Raw genomic sequence first — 18,567 nt, 5'->3', positions numbered from 1 at the left:
ACGTTGCGAGGCCAGCAATTCTACAACCAAGATCAAGAGGAAGTAGCTGAACCATACCCGATCTCCCGCCAGCAGTTGGCCGCCCGACAAGCCGTTTCAAAAGATCTTCCAACCTTCTCTGGAAATCCAGAAGAGTGGCCTCTGTTCCTATCCACCTTCAACAGCACCACTACCCTGTGCGGATTCACCAAAGAGGAGAATATCGTTCGATTGCAGCGAAGCTTGAAGGGTCGAGCTTATGAAGCAGTCAAAAGCCGGCTGCTACATCCATCAAACGTCAACGGAGTTATGTCAACGCTCAAAATGCTATTCGGGCAGCCGGAGGTGATCGTTCATTCGATGATGTCGAAAATCAACTCCCTTCCATCATTAAAAGAAGAAAAATCGCAACCATGGACGCATGTGGATTGGAAGAATACTTCTATAATATGACCTTCCTCCACCAACTCGTCAACAAGCTTCCACCATCAATCAAGTTGAATTGGGCGCAGTATCGACTATCGCTTCCCACGGTTAATTTACCGTCTTTTAGCAGGTGGCTCTACACTCTAGCAGAAGCTGCTAGTGCTGTTAGTATACCGAACACCACATGCGAATTCAAAGCTATGCGTAACGACTCACGTACAGCCAAGAAGAGCAACACTTTCGTCAACGCTCACACCGAGGAAGCCTCAAAGGGGCATCGTTTTACAGCGCCATCCAACGCGAAAACTGCAGCCGATAGCTGCCTAGTTTGCAAAGGAAGCTGCAAATCGATCACCAAATGCAAACGTTTTCTGGAGTTCTCTCGCGATTCTCGCTGGGCGACGGTTCGAGATCTAGGCCTCTGTCGCCGGTGTCTACGCCAACATAAGGGTGGATGTCAAGCTAAATTCTGTGGGAAGAATGGCTGCGAGTTGAAGCATCACGAATTGCTGCATAACGAGCAAAAGAACACATCGCTGCCGTTGAATACTGTATCGACCGACACAAGAAAATTATCGCCGAACCAGCGTCATGAACCTATATCAGCTCCGAACTTGGGCGAGCACGGATGTCATGCTCATCGGATTACCACTAGTGAGGTGTTGTTCCGCTACCTACCCGTAGTGCTGCACGGTAAACACCGATCAATCAAAACATTCGCCTTCCTGGACGACGGGTCCGAGCTCACCTTGCTCGACAAGGAACTTGCGGATGAGCTGCAACTTGAAGGAGATGTGGCCCCGCTATGCTTGCTTTGGACTGGAGGAGCAAAGCGTCGAGAGGACGATTCAAAGAGTGTCAAGCTTGAGATAGGGTCAAAACACGACTCCAAGATGTACACCATGCAAGGAGTGCGCACAGTTGCTGAATTGCTTCTTCCGACTCAGTCTCTCAATGTCGATGAGTTGTCTTAGCTATATCAACATCTCAAGGGAATTCCGACCACCTCCTACCAAGATGTCCGGCCAAGAATTCTCATCGGAATGAAGGATCAACACCTCAGCCTTGTTAAAAAGAGCCGCGAGGGAGCGCTGCACGAGCCGATCGCTGTTAAAACCCGGCTAGGCTGGACAATTTGTGGTGGAGGGAGTCACAACAACGCCACCAATTTAGTACGCTCTGTGTTTCACATCTGCGCTTGCGGCCCGTCTTCGGACGAGGACCTACATAAAATGATGAAGGAATACTTCGCAGTAGACAGCCTGGGAGTTGTTCAGCCGAAGAAACGTCTCGTATCGGCAGAAGAAGAACGAGCGCAGAATCTACTCGAAAGTCGCACAGTGCTGAAGGGGAATCGCTACGAAACTGGCTTGTTGTGGCGCTACGACAATATTCGGCTGCCAGACAGTTTTCCGAAGGCCCTCCGGCGACTGCAGTGCCTCAAGAAGAGAATGGATAAAGACTTCCAACTGGCGGACGCCCTCAACAAGAAGATCATCGATTTCGTCCAAAAGGGCTATGCGAGGAAGGTGACCGATGAAGAACGTTCCCAAAATTTCCATCGGACGTGGTATCTACCTATATTTCCGGTAACGAACGCCAATAAGCCAGGCAAGATCCGAATGGTGTGGGACGCCGCTGCAGTAGCCCACGGAATATCCCTAAACTCCGCGCTACTCAAAGGACCAGATCAACTCAGCGAGCTGTTTACCATACTGGTACAATTCCGGGAAGGCCGGATCGCTCTAACTGGAGATGTGCGCGAAATGTTCCAGCAAGTACTCATGCGTCCAGAAGACCAGCAGTGCCAGAGGTTCCTCTGGTATGATGAAGATGGGACCCTCTCCATATACGTTCTCCAGGTGATGACATTCGGGGCCTGCTGCTCCCCTAGCAGCGCCCAGTTCGTGAAAAACCTAAACGCCGAGCGCTTCAAGGGGGATTATCCAGCGGCGGTTGAAGTGATCCAGAAACGCCACTACGTTGATGACATGCTGGTGAGTGTGGCAACAGAGAAAGAAGCTGTTGAACTCACCTTGCAAGTGAAGAAGGTACACGCAGCTGACGGCTTCGAAATCCGTAATTGGATCAGCAACTCCAAATGCGTCGCTGAAGCCTTAGAGGAGAACAACACTGAAGAAAAAAACCTCGATCTTTCACCGGAATTAGCCACGGAAAAGGTGCTTGGTATGTGGTGGTGCACCGACGTAGACACCTTTACCTACAAGGTTGGGTGGGACCGATACGGCCGAGCGCTGCTGGAGGGACAACACCGGCCAACAAAACGACAAATGCTGCGTGTACTTATGTCCGTGTTCGATCCGCTAGGGTTAATTGCCCAATTTCTAATGTATTTGAAAATACTGCTTCAGGAAGTCTGGCGCTCCGGCATCGGCTGGGATGACCAAGTAAACGAAACCATTTTCGAAAGATGGCAAACCTGGCTCAAAGTCCTTCCTACAATCGAAAAGATCAGCATTCCTCGGTGCTACATCAGCGAGTCAATCATCCACTACGGAGACATACAGCTTCACACGTTCGTGGATGCAAGTGAAAACGGTATTGCGGCAATCTGCTACTTACGATTCAAACATCAGGATGTTGTCGAGTGCAAAATTGTCGCCGCCAAAACCCGAGTCGCGCCGTTGAAATTCCTCTCTTTACCTCGCCTAGAGCTTCAGTCGGCCCTGATCGGCGCCCGAACACTCTCCGAAGCCCTCACGATTCACATTACCCGTCGTTTCTTCTGGTCTGACTCCCAAGATGTCCTGTGCTGGATCAGATCGGACCACCGCCGTTACTCATCATTTGTAGCGTTTCGGGTTAGCGAAATTCTCGAGCTGACGGAGATGACTGAATGGAGGTACGTTCCCACCGATCTGAACGTTGCGGATGATGGAACAAAATGGAAAGGACTTCCAAATCTGAAGCCCCAAGCGAGATGGTTCCACGGCCCACAATTTCTGTATCTCGCCGAAGACCATTGGCCACACACGTCGAAAGGCTCAGGCACCACCGACCTCGAACTCCGTAGTAGTGCAATGGCACACTTCACCGCATCCGATCCCATCGTACAAGTGAACGACTTCTCCAATTGGGGTCGATTAGTTCGAGTAATTGCGTTTGTGCAACGTTTCTCCAATAATTGCAAATTGAAGCGCTTTAAGAAGTCTATAAAAAGCTGCCCTCTTTCCAGCTCAGAAATAAGCTTGGCTGAATCATATCTACTACGCCAGGCACAGTTGGAAAGTTATCCCGATGAAGTCACTCTTCTCCAACGATCGCAGGATGAGCCGACGCTGCCGCTTAAAACACCGTTACCAAAAACAAGTCCGCTGCACCAAAAATCACCTTGGCTGGACCAGAATGGAGTTTTACGAATGCGAGGCCGCATCACCAACTGCGATTACGCAACTGAAGACGCCAAAAATCCAATTATCTTTCCACGTGACCACCCAACCACCAAATTGATTATTGCACATTTCCACCAAAAAATCCACCATCAGAACCACGAGACCATAATCAACGAAATTCGACAGAAATACAGTATTCCGAAGCTACGCACAACCTTCACCAATGTCCGAAATAACTGCCAACGCTGCAAAAATCACCGAGTCATCCCAAGAGTACCGATCATGGCCAGGCTTCGGAATTCTCACTCATATGAATAAAAACCTGCGATTAATCCATTTAGCGGAGTGTGATTTTTCATGGTCCCCCTGTGAGGAAGTATTCTCACACAACATTTTAATCCTGATAGAATGGTGGGTGATAAATTCGAGAGCGCCGGATCGCCGGATAATCTAATTCTAATCCACAAATTTTCCTTCTCGTCGCCTCATCAGATAAATTTTACAAGCATATTTACAAAAATTTAGGACCGCAACGGGATTCGAACCCAAAACAATTTTAAAATGTTCAGAGCGCCCACTAAAACCACACCACCACATGAATTGATTGAAAGCAATGGGAAAAACTGCTGTATTGAACCTTTTGCTTATCGTGGCGCATCGTCAGATTCAATCAGCTCGGAGAGGCAAAGTAAGCAGCATTTGATTTTCGCGAAACATGGGAAGAAGGATAACAATTTTTCGCATCATCGCTTGTGCCGGAGTTTATCGCACTGTAATTTATCCGGATAAAATGCATGGTGGAGTGATCTGTTGTCACGTGAGTGAGTGAGAAATCCGAACCCTGCATGGCAGATCTACCGGCAGCTCGACTACATGCCTTCACACGCCCCTTCACCCATGTCGGCGTGGATTTTTTCGGACCATACGAGATCGTCGTCGGTCGCCGAGCAGAAAAGCGTTGGGATATGCTGGCCACTTGCTGGCCACCACCCGCGGCAATTCATATTGAAGTCTCCCATTCACTATCCACCGATCCATGCGTTATGGCGCTGAGAAACTTTATATCGCGAAGGGGGAGACCTAGAAGCTTTCACAGCAATCGAGGTACGAATTTCGTCGGGGCAAACCGAGAAATCAAAGCAGCGGAGAGTACTGTCGATTATGAAGAAATGATGAAGGAGTTTGTGGATGCAGAAACCAGTTGGCATTTTCTTCCTCCTTCCTCGCCGCATATGGGCGGCAGTTGGGAGCGCCTCATCGGCTGCGTGAAAAAGAATTTGCTAGCCATTCTCCGAACAAGAAACTTGACCGATGAAGTGCTGCGGAATCTGTTAACAGAAGTGGAGAACACCGTCAACTCCCGACCTCTGACACATGTTCCTGTAGAAGACGACTCAGCACCAGCTTTAACACCCAACCATTTCCTGCTTGGGTCGTCTAATGGAGTGAAACCACTGTGTGCTATGGATGATAGCGCTACGACGTTACGCCAATGCTGGCGATTATCTCAACTTCAGGCCAACCGGTTCTGGCAAAGATGGGTCAGCGACTATTTGCCTGAGATAACTCGCCGAACGAAATGGTTCACCGATACGAAGCCGATACAAAAACGACGACGTGGTAATAATTATCGACCCTAGATTTCCCCGGAATTGTTGGCCAAAAGGACGAGTGATCTGCATTCATCAGCGACGGTGAGGACAACCGGCGACATCTACGAGCGACCAGTAGCCAAGTTAGTCGTGCTAGACGTATGGCGCGTTAAGGATAAAGCTGGCCATGCGGCCATCGTACCTGGGGGGACTGTTGGCGAACGTACGCCAGCGCGCCTCTACTTTTTTGGCCTCTCTATGTGATCGGTCGCTGTACCCCTCGCCGATAGGCACGATAAGCAGGTATGGCCTCGGGTACGACGGAATGACAGATTCCACACGGTGACACCGGTGAGTCGGGATGAAGAACAGAAAGCAGAACAATTATGATAGAGAAAAATACATGTCATGTTGTAAATGCAGTAAATTTATGTTAGCTGTTTGTTAGCTATTTGGTGAATTATTACTTAGCAGGTATTAATGCGTGCTTATCGAAACATGAATTCCTTGAAAAATCCTAATTGTGTTTCATCCAGTTTATCAGGAGTGAAAGCCTAGAATTATACGTGCACTTAACCTAAATTTCCTATTGGAACTTATTAACTAGATTGGTAAACTATCTAACTACCTAAAAATCATACATCTACTTAAAATTACCCTAATATTATAGTACGGAGAAAAAGTACGATTAAAGTGCAGACCTGACTACGAATCCGACATAGACATTAGACTGGTTCACTGACATTGACTGAATATAGAAACGGGACTGAACGTGAGTTATATTGAATTTTGATTACTTTATTTACAATGATTCTAAATTGATAATGGAAAAACTATATTGTACCCTATATTGTAAATTATATACCTTTCAACAAGTTTCCACAAATTGCAGGAAAAAAAATAACTACCCTTATCGTAAACCCCAAGCAACGGTCGTTTTATTCCGGGGTTATTATTTTGGAAAACTTCCTCTGTTGGCAATTTCCAACAACAACTGTATCGAAACCGATACTGTATTGTTTATCAATAGTAATGGAGTAATTTGACATGCACTTAAACACTAAGGATGTGGGTAACGCTACAATAGATATAATAACTGGTCGCAGTGGCACACCCGAACAGGAAAAAAAATTCCACATTTGGCCGCTGAACCAAACGAGATTTTTGATCAAATGGCCCTTTCTGTCAAACAACCATTTCGGCCAAACAAAAATTTCGACCTTATAAACCTATTTGGCCAAACGACCATTTCAGCCACACGACGTGTTAGGGAAGAGTGCCTTTCGGCCAAATTACCAACTCGGTTGTATGTCGCTTTGGCCAAATGAAATTTTAGGCCAAACTGTTTTCCGTTGTACAACCGTTTCACTCAAACGTTCATTTCGGCCAAATACAATTTGGCTTGATGATTTTCGAAATAACGTATTATTTGGCAAAATAGCCTTTCTCTGAATGAAAAAAAACCCACAGAAATACCAAAAAAATCTCCTTGGAAATTACGAAGTGCTTTCTTGGAAATTCCAAAAAATTCTCAAATCTTTAAGGACATAGTTGGAAGAGTACCACGATGACAGTCAACCCCACACCTCCCGCACCCCTCTCCCACCAGCATTCGAATGCTTCGAACAGCATCGAACAAAAGTTTAATATTCAAATTACTAACCTGTTCACAGCATATTTATTCACTTCCCATGATAATGAACATGTTTATCCAAAGGGTCCTATATATTTCGGCTCGAATTATATCATAAATCAGCACTTTCGTGCCAATTTATTAGCCGTTCGCGATTTGGTGGGGTTATTACTGCACTTCACTTCTTCTCAAAGGGCACTGGAAAAATCAAATTTTTACTCACTTCTCCGCACATGAACACCCCGAAATGTTGATGGAATGCAAATTAAACATCAATTTTCGAAATCATTCAGTTGTTTAAACCGAAAACTTAATATATACTGCTATTTTTGCCCGAAAAAACGATTAAAAACTGATCGCGGAGCGAATGTAAACAACGGCACCGGCAGCAGCAAACTAATAAACAGGGTGGTTCAAAAAATATTTTTTCTCCGCCACGCTTAGTCGATTATGATTTATAATTTGGATGTCATCCGATGGTTTGGGCTGGTTTGATTAGAGGCTTACCGTGCACAGGTCGTTTCAGGTTTGTATGACAGTTGATATGGCGAGCTTGAATTTAACGTTATTCTGATTCTGGCACTCCGTCATTGGGCGATGGCGAGGGGGGAGACCATATGACTGGATGAAATATTCAAGAGCTTCAACTCCATAGACAATCCATATAGAATGGTCGTTCCAATAGTTGGAAGTCGATTTTAAGCGAGTTTGCGAATCTTTAGCATGATCATTAGGCTTCTCAGAAGGCATCAGTGAAACGTGCAATTCAACAAAATATTCAGAATTTGTCTGTGATAGCTATCGCACCAGGGGCAGATACTTCTAGTCTAGTCTAGTCTACACAATCGCGCAAGGGGCAAATGCTTCATACAAAAAGTGTGACGTTGGGGTGAGTGGGGTATACAATGCCAAAGCTAAATATTATTCAACGTTACGTAATCAATGAATCTTTCTTGCGGAGCGGTTTTCGTGCGGTATGTGGGTTCTCTGTTCGCCAGCACGCAAAAAAAAGCGTTCATGAATTCGTGAACTAACGAGTTCATGGTGTATTTTTTTCATGAACAACAGTCACGGATTCAGGAATACAGTCACGTTTTCTGGAACGTTCTGGAAAACGTGACTGGTGTTCCCGAATTCATGAATTAAATCACGGTGTATTTTTGCTGGTTTACGAATTCGGGAACGCATTTTTTTTGCGTGAGCGTTTGGAGGGGAGGCACTGAAGCCAGTGTAATAAAAGGTTTAGTTTCCCATACTAGTTTTCATACAAAATTGAACCGGCTTGCGCTCAACCAGTTTTTGTTCAAATCAGTTTTTGGAGGACACTCGAAGCATTTGACGGAATCGAGTGAGCGTGGTGGTGCTGGGTCGTTTTTTGAACCACAATTTTTTTTTTTATAAATGCGACACCAATACTACTACAGTATACGACAGTTTTTATAGTACCAATACTTTCAAAGCTCTGTTTTGGTACTCAACCCACCTTCACCTTAAAGTAGTTGCCATGGAAATCCCGAAAATAATTTTCAAAATAATATTTTGAAAAAGCTCAAAGAATTTTCGAGAGTAGTTCATTAGACTGTTCCGGCGAAATTTAATCAAAAAATGCAGAAAGGCTAGCTGGCTAGCTGGAGACCCCAATGGTTTGGTATTCAGGTGTATATTGATGAAAACATCGAAAAAGCTCAAGGGGTACATATCCAGCTTTCTACGCTCGCCATAATGCCGGCGCTATAAGCAATTCTGACAGTTTACTGCTTCCAACGCTGAACAGCGCCGAACCATACACGAGGCTCATTGTTTATCAGCAACCATTTCCGCTTTGTTTGTTTATTAACTTCAGATCAATGCAAGCTGTTTACATTGAATGTAATTAATTCTACTGATTTTTCATTTTTCAGAACGTTTTAAAGGATTTCCCAAAAAATAATGTTATAAGAAGGACAGTTATTCATTAAATTATATTCATTATATGCTCCCGAGAATAGTTTCTTTGGGCGAAAAGATTGTGTTGTTTGGAAGCAGGTAGGCCATTGATTTAGGGGGGAAGGGCCCTTTGGGCGAATACCCTTCGGCCGAATGCCATTTAGCCGAAGGCCACTAGACCGAAAGTTGATTGGCCGAATAGGTCATTGGCCGAATAGGTCATTTGGACAAATAGATCATTTAACCGAATATGTTATTCGACCGAACATATCATTGGTTGAGCAGGACATTTGGCCGAACAGTTAATTTTAAAAGTGAGAAATGATACGTCTCACTTCTCTCTCTTCATTTTGCATTGTTCACTGTAAAAAGTGAGTAGTACGAAGTGCGACGCGAGACGTCTCAATACTCACTTATTACAGTGAGAAGTGAGAAATGAGGAGTTGGCCTCATTTTTCACTTCTTACTGTGAAAAGTGAGAAGCTCAAAGTAAGTAGTCTTACTTTTTACAGTGAGAAATAATAAATGAGCAGTGAGACGTCTCACTACTCACTTCTCATTTCTCACCGTTCATTGTAAAAAGTGAAAAGCAAATAGTGATACGTCTCACTACTTACTTCTCACTCCTTATTCCTCAGTTTTCAAATTACATGATCGATTCGCCCAAGTGATATATTCGGCCAAATGTCCTATTCAGCCAAATGTCCTATTCGACCAAATGTTCTATTCGGCCAAATGTCCTATTCGGCCAAATGACCTATTCGGCCAGATGGGTTTCGGCCTAATGGTTTGTTCGGCCTAGTGGCATTCGACCAAATGGCTTTCGGCTGAATGGATTGTGGCCAAACGGCCCTTTCCCGTAATAAAGATTCGATAACTTTAAAAACCAATTTTGCTAAAAATCGGTTTGTTTACAAAGCTTTATCACTAATATAGAGCCAACGGAAACGGGAAATTTTCATCACTAGTCACATCAACATTCTGTGATTTTCATGACGTACCCCCCACAGCTGGGACCGTGTGTGATCATCCCAGCTATATATTCCTTTTACACACTTGAAATAAATCGCCGAATTCGGTAAAATTTTACTGAAATCTCAACAGCAGAACTGTTCGGTAAATAATTTAACTGATTTTCGGTGATTTTGACAGTTGAGCAATGGAAAAAATTACAAAAAAAACTGCAAAATAAATTACCGAACAGTTCTGCGGTTGAGATTTCGGTAAAATTTACCGAATACGGTGAAATGCGTTAAGTGTGTAGATTGCTTTCCATCCCATGTCGTTTTTGTAGGGGTAGATTCCCTAGTGCCGGACATATAACTATATTTGATAATTTGTTTACATGGTCAATATCTTTTCTATCTTTAAAGAAGGGTATAAATATGACCCCGGATAAACGAGCCATTCACTCTGGATAATCGAGTCCCAGATAATCGGGTCCACCTTGTACTCACTTCTAACTTCTCACTTCCCATTTCTCACTTGTCACTTCTCAATTATTACTTCTCACTCTTCACTTCTTCCTTCGCACTGTTTAATTACCTCTACTTTTAAGGTAAATATCTTGGCTGTGCATATGCACAGCACATGTTTCGAAATGGACAAATTGATATAATATTTGCGAAAAAGATTCCACGTGTCTTGGAGAGACTGGAACGCTCGACACTTAAAGGTCATGTTGACGGAAAAGCCATCAGAATCAAAGTACCAACCTCCACCGTGGTTAGCTTAGAAAAGTAGGCGAGCTGTTATCGGCGATTACTTTTCAAATTTTGTAATCAATTGATAATAATCCCATTTTTTTTATACTAAGGGTACAAGAATCTGATTGTTACAATAGAAGATTGCAACGATTTTTGTCTAAAATTGGAATTTGTTCTATTGGGCATTTGTTGCAATGTCTCAATATTAAAAATTCTTTGAAGTTCGTTGGTACTATACCAAGGAGGCAATTTCATTTAAATTTCAAAATTTTGTTTTAAATCCTCTGAAGTGTTGACGCCTTCTTTAAATGGACGCATTTGCACGGTATCAGGCACACTGAGGAAATAATGCCTTCTTTAAATGAATGCGTTTGCCCGATATAGGGCGATGTCTTTTTTAAGCACAAGCATCACAGAATCCAAAACGAAATTCACTCGCGTTTTCAAGGGCACACCGCTCAATACGGAGGCACCAGACAACTTTTGTTTTAATAAGTTCAGCTTTGCTGCGTTGCAGCGTGCGTGAAATAATAAAAAAAATTAAAGTTGTGCGTTGCTTCCGTATCGAGTGGTGGGCCCCCGAAAACTCGAGCACTTTGAAGCTTGAGGAGTGACCTTAAGTCAACGCGACTTCCCGCGACTCTCATACACACACCCCCTCTTACTCACTCACTTCCTCGGCCTCTCTAGTTATTACTCACTCACCCACTCTTATTAATTCAGCCACTTTTACTCGCTCACTCACTCATACTCAATCACTCATTTACTTTCAATCACTCACTCTCTCTTTCATGCTCATTCTTAATCACTCACTCTTACTTACTTACTTCCTCACTCCCTCTTACTCACTCACTCACTCTTACTTACTAACTCGTCGATTCCGAGATTTAGACCACGCTTCATCCAGAATCCGTTGCTTTTACTATAGCGACCAAGGAACAACTTCAACCTTGTTGCCATGCTGACTCCGTCCCTCTCTGCCGTAATCTGGAAAAGTGACGTAACCGCCATTTTACAACATGCCTGTTTTCTATTTTTCTGTTAAAGAGCTCGATGAGTAGTACTCGTTAACACCATTTTTGGAAAATGGCGTATACGTCACTTTTTCAGATTACAGCAGTTCTGTATTGTGCATGAGAACGTACTGCATAATCTCCCCCACCCTTCAGGACTCTTGCCATACGAAGTGAAACGGAATTTTACGGAGTAAGAGTACTTAGTTCTATACTACATTAAAACAGTTTCAGGCAAACTGTTGATCATTCATATGAATTATGAGTAATCTTTTATTCAGTTACATTTTTTAAAATTGCAATAATGTCTAATTCGGGGTACTGGCTTATTCGGGGTAGTGTCGCATTAGGGGCAATTGCATTCGGGGTAGTAGCCTTCGAGGTAGTGGCCTTCGAAGAAATGGCATTATGGGAAATGGAATTATGGGTAATGGAATTATGGGTAGTGTCGTAGAGTCCATATAAAATAGTCATTGGTATCGAACGGAAATTTGACAGCTTAAATTAAAGAAGTCAGCATTGAGTAGGAAGTTGTGGTTCACCCAACAGATGGTTAACTCGAGTTCAGCCGTCTGCTCCGGACACGATAAATAACTCATTCACATAAAAAATCATTCAATATTTTATGAAATATTACTTTAGATTGCTTTCAGCAACATTGATTTAAATATGATTTCATTATAAACAAAGTTGTCTACAAGCGACAGGCAACTTTGTAGTAGCACGAGCCCATGAAAAGAAAATAAAGTGCCCTAACTTGAGAACATCTTAAAAGCTTTGAATCCAATTTATATCAATATCTCAGAGACAATAGATATTCATCGTATGGAAGCAAGTAAAAGCACCTATTGAAATTCCACTTAACCATCGTTCCGACGCGAGATCTACTTAGCCTCGGCACATTCGTCACCACATGGCCCCACCACCACCTCCATCGCCGTTACCGGTTTCAAATTACTCGAAATACATCACTGCGCTTTATTTCTTCAATCCATTTCCACCATCCGCTTCCAAACTGATGATGTTGGCCCACATTGCTACCCGTCAGTCAGCACTTCAACAGTTTACCTCTAGTGAATGAATCGGCGCCCTCAAGCTGCACATCGCATAGGTTATCTCTAATCGAGACGTGCCAACTCGGCTCAAACAACACGTTGCAAGATATCCCAGCTCACAGAACTCATCACATATAAGGAGAAATGCATTTTAAATGTAAAAAAATCAAATATTTGAGAGCCGGAACAAACAATTAGTTAAGAGTTTCGAAAGGTTTTGAAACCCTTAGAATTAATTAAAATGTATTTGCTCCTAGTTTAATGTACACAAGATCGTTTCAAAACTACAGATTCTGAGTCGAAAGTGAAGATAATTGAAATCTTGTTATTGACATTATAAGTTCTGAGATTTTTTAATTCCCTAATGAATTCTTCCTCGCCGTCATTTGTTCTGCTGTTCATGGAAATTTCTGCTTTGTTCTGAGACGAATCTGTTTAAGACAAAGGAGAATCAGTGAAGCAGAATCCTGCCGGGCAAAATCCAATGAAACAGACTCTTCCATCTCCGCTGTTTTCCCAATCAATGAATATAGAAGTGGAATTGATGTTAAAAGCATTTTTCACTTGATTTTTCTTGTCGTCTTCGCCATCCGCTCCTCACATCGCCATGCGTTTTCGTTTTAAATCGATGCTCTTCTATGTGTTTTTTTTTTGCCGATTTCAATAAATTTCGATCTCTGGACCCCGGCTGGCTGCGCTTTCAAACATCACCGGCAGAAGGAACCGGAGCGAACGCATTTCCTCATCATAAATATGGATGTTTTTCAACGACGATCGACAAAGACGATGACGATGGCGGTGGACGGTTCTGCGTTTCTCTGTTTGCTTCCGGATTTTTGCTTTTCCAATGTGCGCTATTCTAGCGAAGCGCATCCTATTACTGATGCAGTCTAGCAATGCTGCATCGAGTTGCGGCAAAGTGGAACACCTGGGCGCATCAATCGATCTGCTAGGGATGTTACAAGATGTGATTTTTCTATCACGATTGTTCATATTTATTGCTTCCTAACAGTCTGCTTCGACATACTTAAATTCGAACAAAATTGTGGTTTTGCTCACGAAGCCTTCGATTTTTGCCTAAGAATAAACGAACACCTCCATCCGAACTCCTTGAAGCGCGGAAGAAACACCACAGTCATTCGCTTTTCACAACCTCAAAAGAAACAACGACGGAAGCAGAGCCATCCCGGTCCCACCTACATCCGCATCTCTTTCCGATTGGAAGACGGTGGCACCACCGCGGCCGCCATCGACGACGGTGTGCTGTCCCCAAAGATTCAAATACATTGTGCAATTCGCGACGAAGATGACTCGTTTGTTCGCCAAGATGTTGCACGTGACGAGCTCACTCCCCATGCACTGCAATGTTCCGGGTCAAATTTCACAAAGTGCTCGTAAAAATGCAGCCGCTGCTGTGGCACGGGATCCCAGCTCGACGTGCAACGAATGGAAGTAAATTCGCGATCCCCGTGCCGGTTCGTAGGATAATCGATCCGGAAGAAAATCGAAATGTGTTAAATTTCCGTTCGTGTTCGCGGTTTGGTGGCATGATGGGAAAAGACGTTGGCGAATTTCCTTCGGGAGCGCCACCACGACTGCTGCTTGACTTCCACATGGCTCACAGCAGCAGCGGGAAACGGGTGAAATGATGGATCCGAACCGGAAATGTTACGTTTCCGCCACATTTCGCCGGGAAGGAATCGAAAAGTTCAAATAATCGCTTTAATTTCGGAATCGATTCGATCCATTTACACCGCGTGCCACATCGATTCCAGCAACAATATTCATGCAAACGCGATGCGATGTGGAAATTCGATTGAGTGAAAATCGATAGTTCTGAAATACGCATCGGATATTCGTACATTCCCGGAAACCAGCTTCAGTTGTATTATTTATTGGAGCGTAAAATTTACATATTTCAAATGCTTATTATTAGCTGAAATTTCATACAATTAATTCCGTACTGGATGTTTGCATCAACGATAGAAATGCCGCCACGTTTCGGTACGGGCCTAATTGTTTTTGGCACTGATTTCGTGCACCGATGCTTCGGACATGGAGCCTTTGTTATACGATTTTCCCCATATACCTACTAGTCGATCCGTTTCGATGCATTCTGACCAGTGATTTTCAAACAGTTGTCGGCTTCGGCGTCAAACAGAAATTTCCGAGAATGCAATTTCCAAGAACATAAAGTGATTTTAAACCATTGCATGATTCCGTGGAAAAATGCTGTGGCATATAATTTCTTGTTTTCTGGCAAAACTGTTATGTCCAATACCCGACATAAAGTATTCAGATTGCAGATGAAGTGTTTGTAGCAGTAGATGGATTGAAGTAAAATGATTCACTTCCATATTGGGGCCCTCCTTACCCTAGCGGTTGAACACGCGGCTATCAAGCAAGCCCATGCTGAGGGTGGCTGGATTCGATTCCCGGTTCCGGCCAAGGCATTTTTCGGTTTGGATATACTAATGCAAAAATGGAATAGATTGGATTTGGATTGGATTTGGATTGGATTTGGAATGGATTTGGATTGGATTTGGAATGGATTTGGATTGGATTTGGATTGGATTTGGAATGGATTTGGATTGGATTTGGATTGGATTTGGATTGGATTTGGATTGGATTTGGATTGGATTTGGATTGGATTTGGATTGAATTTGGATTGGATTTGGATTGGGTTTGGATTGGATTTGGATTGGATTTGGATTGGATTTGGATTGGATTTGGATTGGATTTGGATTGGTTTGGAATGGATTTGGATTGGTTTGGATTGGTTTGGATTGGTTTGGATTGGTTTGGATTGGTTTGGATTGGTTTGGATTGGTTTGGTTGGTTTGGATTGGTTTGGATTGGTTTGGATTGGTTTGGATTGGATTTGGATTGGTTTGGATTGGTTTGGATTGGTTTGGATTGGTTTGGATTGGTTTGGATTGGTTTGGATTGGTTTGGATTGGTTTGGAATGGTTTGGAATGGATTTGGATTGGTTTGGATTGGTTTGGATTGGTTTGGATTGGTTTGGATTGGTTTGGATTGGTTTGGATTGGTTTGGATTGGTTTGATTGGATTTGATTGGTTTGGATTGGTTTGATTGGTTTGGATTGGTTTGGTTGGTTTGATTGGATTTGGATTGGTTTGGATTGGTTTGGATTGGTTTGGATTGGTTTGGATTGGTTTGGATTGGTTTGGATTGGTTTGGATTGGATTTGGATTGGTTTGGATTGGTTTGATTGGTTTGGATTGGTTTGGATTGGTTTGGATTGGTTTGGATTGGTTTGGATTGGTTTGGATTGGTTTGAATTGGATTTGAATTGGTTTGGTTGGTTTGGATTGGTTTGGATTGGTTTGGATTGGTTTGGATTGATTTGGATTGGTTTGGATTGGTTTGGATTGGTTTGGATTGGTTTGGATTGGTTTGGATTGAATTTGATTGGATTTGGATTGGATTTGGATTGGTTTGGATTGGTTTGGATTGGATTTGGATTGGTTTGATTGGATTGGATTGGTTTGGATTGGTTTGAATGGATTTGGATTGGTTTGGATTGGTTTGGATTGGATTTGGAATGGTTTGGATTGGTTTGGATTGGTTTGATTGGTTTGGATTGGTTTGGATTGGTTTGGATTGGTTTGGATTGGTTTGGATTGGTTTGGATTGGTTTGGATTGGTTTGGATTGGTTTGGATTGGTTTGGATTGGTTTGGATTGGTTTGGATTGGTTTGGATTGGTTTGGATTGGATTTGATTGGTTTGGATTGGTTTGGATTGGTTTGGATTGGTTTGGATTGGTTTGGATTGGTTTGGATTGGTTTAGATTGGATTTGATTGGTTTGGATTGGTTTGGATTGGTTTGGATTGGTTTGGATTGGTTTGGATTGGTTTGGATTGGTTTGAATTGGTTTGGATTGGTTTGGATTGGTTTGGATTGATTTGGATTGGTTTGGATTGGATTTGGATTGGTTTGGATTGGTTTGGATTGGTTTGGATTGGGTTGGATTGGTTTGGATTGGTTTGGATTGGTTTGGATTGGTTTGGATTAAATTTGGATTGGTTTGGATTGGTTTGGATTGGTTTGGATTGGTTTGGATAGGATTTGGATTGGTTTGGATTGGTTTGGATTGGTTTGGATTGGTTTGGATTGGTTTGGATTGGTTTGATTGGTTTGGATTGGTTTGGATTGGTTTGGATTGGTTTAGATTGGTTTGGATTGGTTTGGATTGGTTTGGATTGGTTTGGATTGGTTTGGATTGGATTTGGATTGAATTGGATTGAATTTGGATTGGATTTGGATTGAAGTTGGATTGGTTTTGAATTTGGATTGGATTTGGATTGGATTTGGATTGGATTTGGATTGGATTTGGATTGGATTTGGATTGGATTTGGATTGGATTTGGATTGGATTTTGAATGGATTTGGATTGGATTCTGATTGGATTTGGATTCCCAAGGATTTTGTGGGTGGCTTAGAAAATCACAAAGCGCGTCTGGGAGGCTGTCGAGAATAGGGTTGACGATCTAGAAAATCCCAAGGTGAGTCCTTTTTTTATGTTTTTTATTTGTGTGTTTTTTAATTTTACATTAAGTTCAACACAAAAAAAGGTGAGTCCTGATTTTGGTTAATATCAGTTTAGTTCGATATTTATACACTTGGCAGCTTTAGTGTACATCAGACTACCAGTTAAGCTAACTAGTTCTAATGAAATCTGAGAGATATTACACATTCCAGCGTAACGCGACACCATGAGGAGCCGACTTTCAGCGAGAAATTAGGTCTGCATTCGAAAATTAGCCTCGGGGACATATGATTAAACAGGTGTAAAATTATTCTCACTAAATTTCCTTTCTGATAGTATATTCATTTTGAGATTTTTCGCTTTGAATATGATAAATATAGCGCGCTGCATTTCGTAGCGCGACACCATAGCTGAATTGCACTTTTTCGCATTTTGAAATGCAATTGCGTTTTTCAGCTCTGGTATACGGTTTGGAGTCTCGATTTATTCTAAGCATTTCTCGTATACATCAACAGAAATGAGGCTGTGAATTAAAATCGCAGGAAATTGTATATTCATTCAGGTCAAAGCGAAGTTCATTAGGATGCCTGATACAATATGTCTTTATTAACGAACCAGCCCAATGCTGGTTTATCTCGATTAACATAAAATGGAAATGTTTTTTTTTTTCAATTTATCACTCAGTAACTCTCTGTTAACCTTTTTCGATAGGCCCTAATTCTTGCATTGGTTTGGTGAAGTTTTTTGCCTGACGCTATTCATTATATTTTCGACTACCGGTGACCAACACTCTTAAATTATTTCACCGATATTGACTGTGAAAATCTCTGCTAAAGATCTTAAGAAGAAACATCGTCTAAATTGACGTATGTTCACGGCATCTTCTTTGAGCGCTGACGTACTCGGCTGTGACGATCTTGGTCAATGAATAAAAAATGCCGAGCTAGTGAGAGCGAACTAAAGGAATTTAACTAAAATATTGAAGCTCATCAAATAAAATGGAGAAAAAAACGAGTCTTTCGGTTCCTCGAAGCTAAAAATATGTTTAAAAATAAAGATGAACTTGTATTAAAAACATGATTGCGGCTCCGTAACGCCTCACGTCAAATGAGCCTTTCAAATAAACGAACGATTGAAAAATATAATCATACTTGGCATCCATAAACAAGTTTGATGGTTCGTGACATGGTAGAAGGAAACCGTGTTCGTCAGCAAACTGTTAGTTACGTTTACTCATATGAGTGGCATGGTGATATTGCATGGAAAAGAGAGGATTAAAAAAGCCTCACAATTTATTCGAAAGAAAAACTCAGTTTCACGTGACTTATTAACGGACGACCCCAAAGGGGTCACCAAACACCAAACATTTG

At 42.5% G+C, this 18,567-nt stretch overlaps 1 protein-coding gene across 1 annotated transcript; it reads left to right on the top strand.

The window, feature by feature from the left end:
• The first annotated feature begins 1,448 nt into the window (after positions 1 to 1,448).
• Positions 1,449 to 14,139, top strand: LOC134207106 (uncharacterized). The gene is made up of 2 exons (XM_062682824.1): positions 1,449 to 3,983; positions 13,909 to 14,139. Exons 1-2 carry the CDS (start codon positions 1,449 to 1,451, stop codon positions 14,137 to 14,139), a joined length of 2,766 nt encoding a protein of 921 aa, XP_062538808.1.
• The last annotated feature ends 4,428 nt before the right edge of the window (positions 14,140 to 18,567 follow it).

This window comes from Armigeres subalbatus, chromosome 1 (genome assembly GCF_024139115.2).
Source record: "Armigeres subalbatus isolate Guangzhou_Male chromosome 1, GZ_Asu_2, whole genome shotgun sequence".
NCBI lineage: Eukaryota > Metazoa > Arthropoda > Insecta > Diptera > Culicidae > Armigeres > Armigeres subalbatus.
This window is presented reverse-complemented; position numbering and strand designations above follow the sequence as displayed.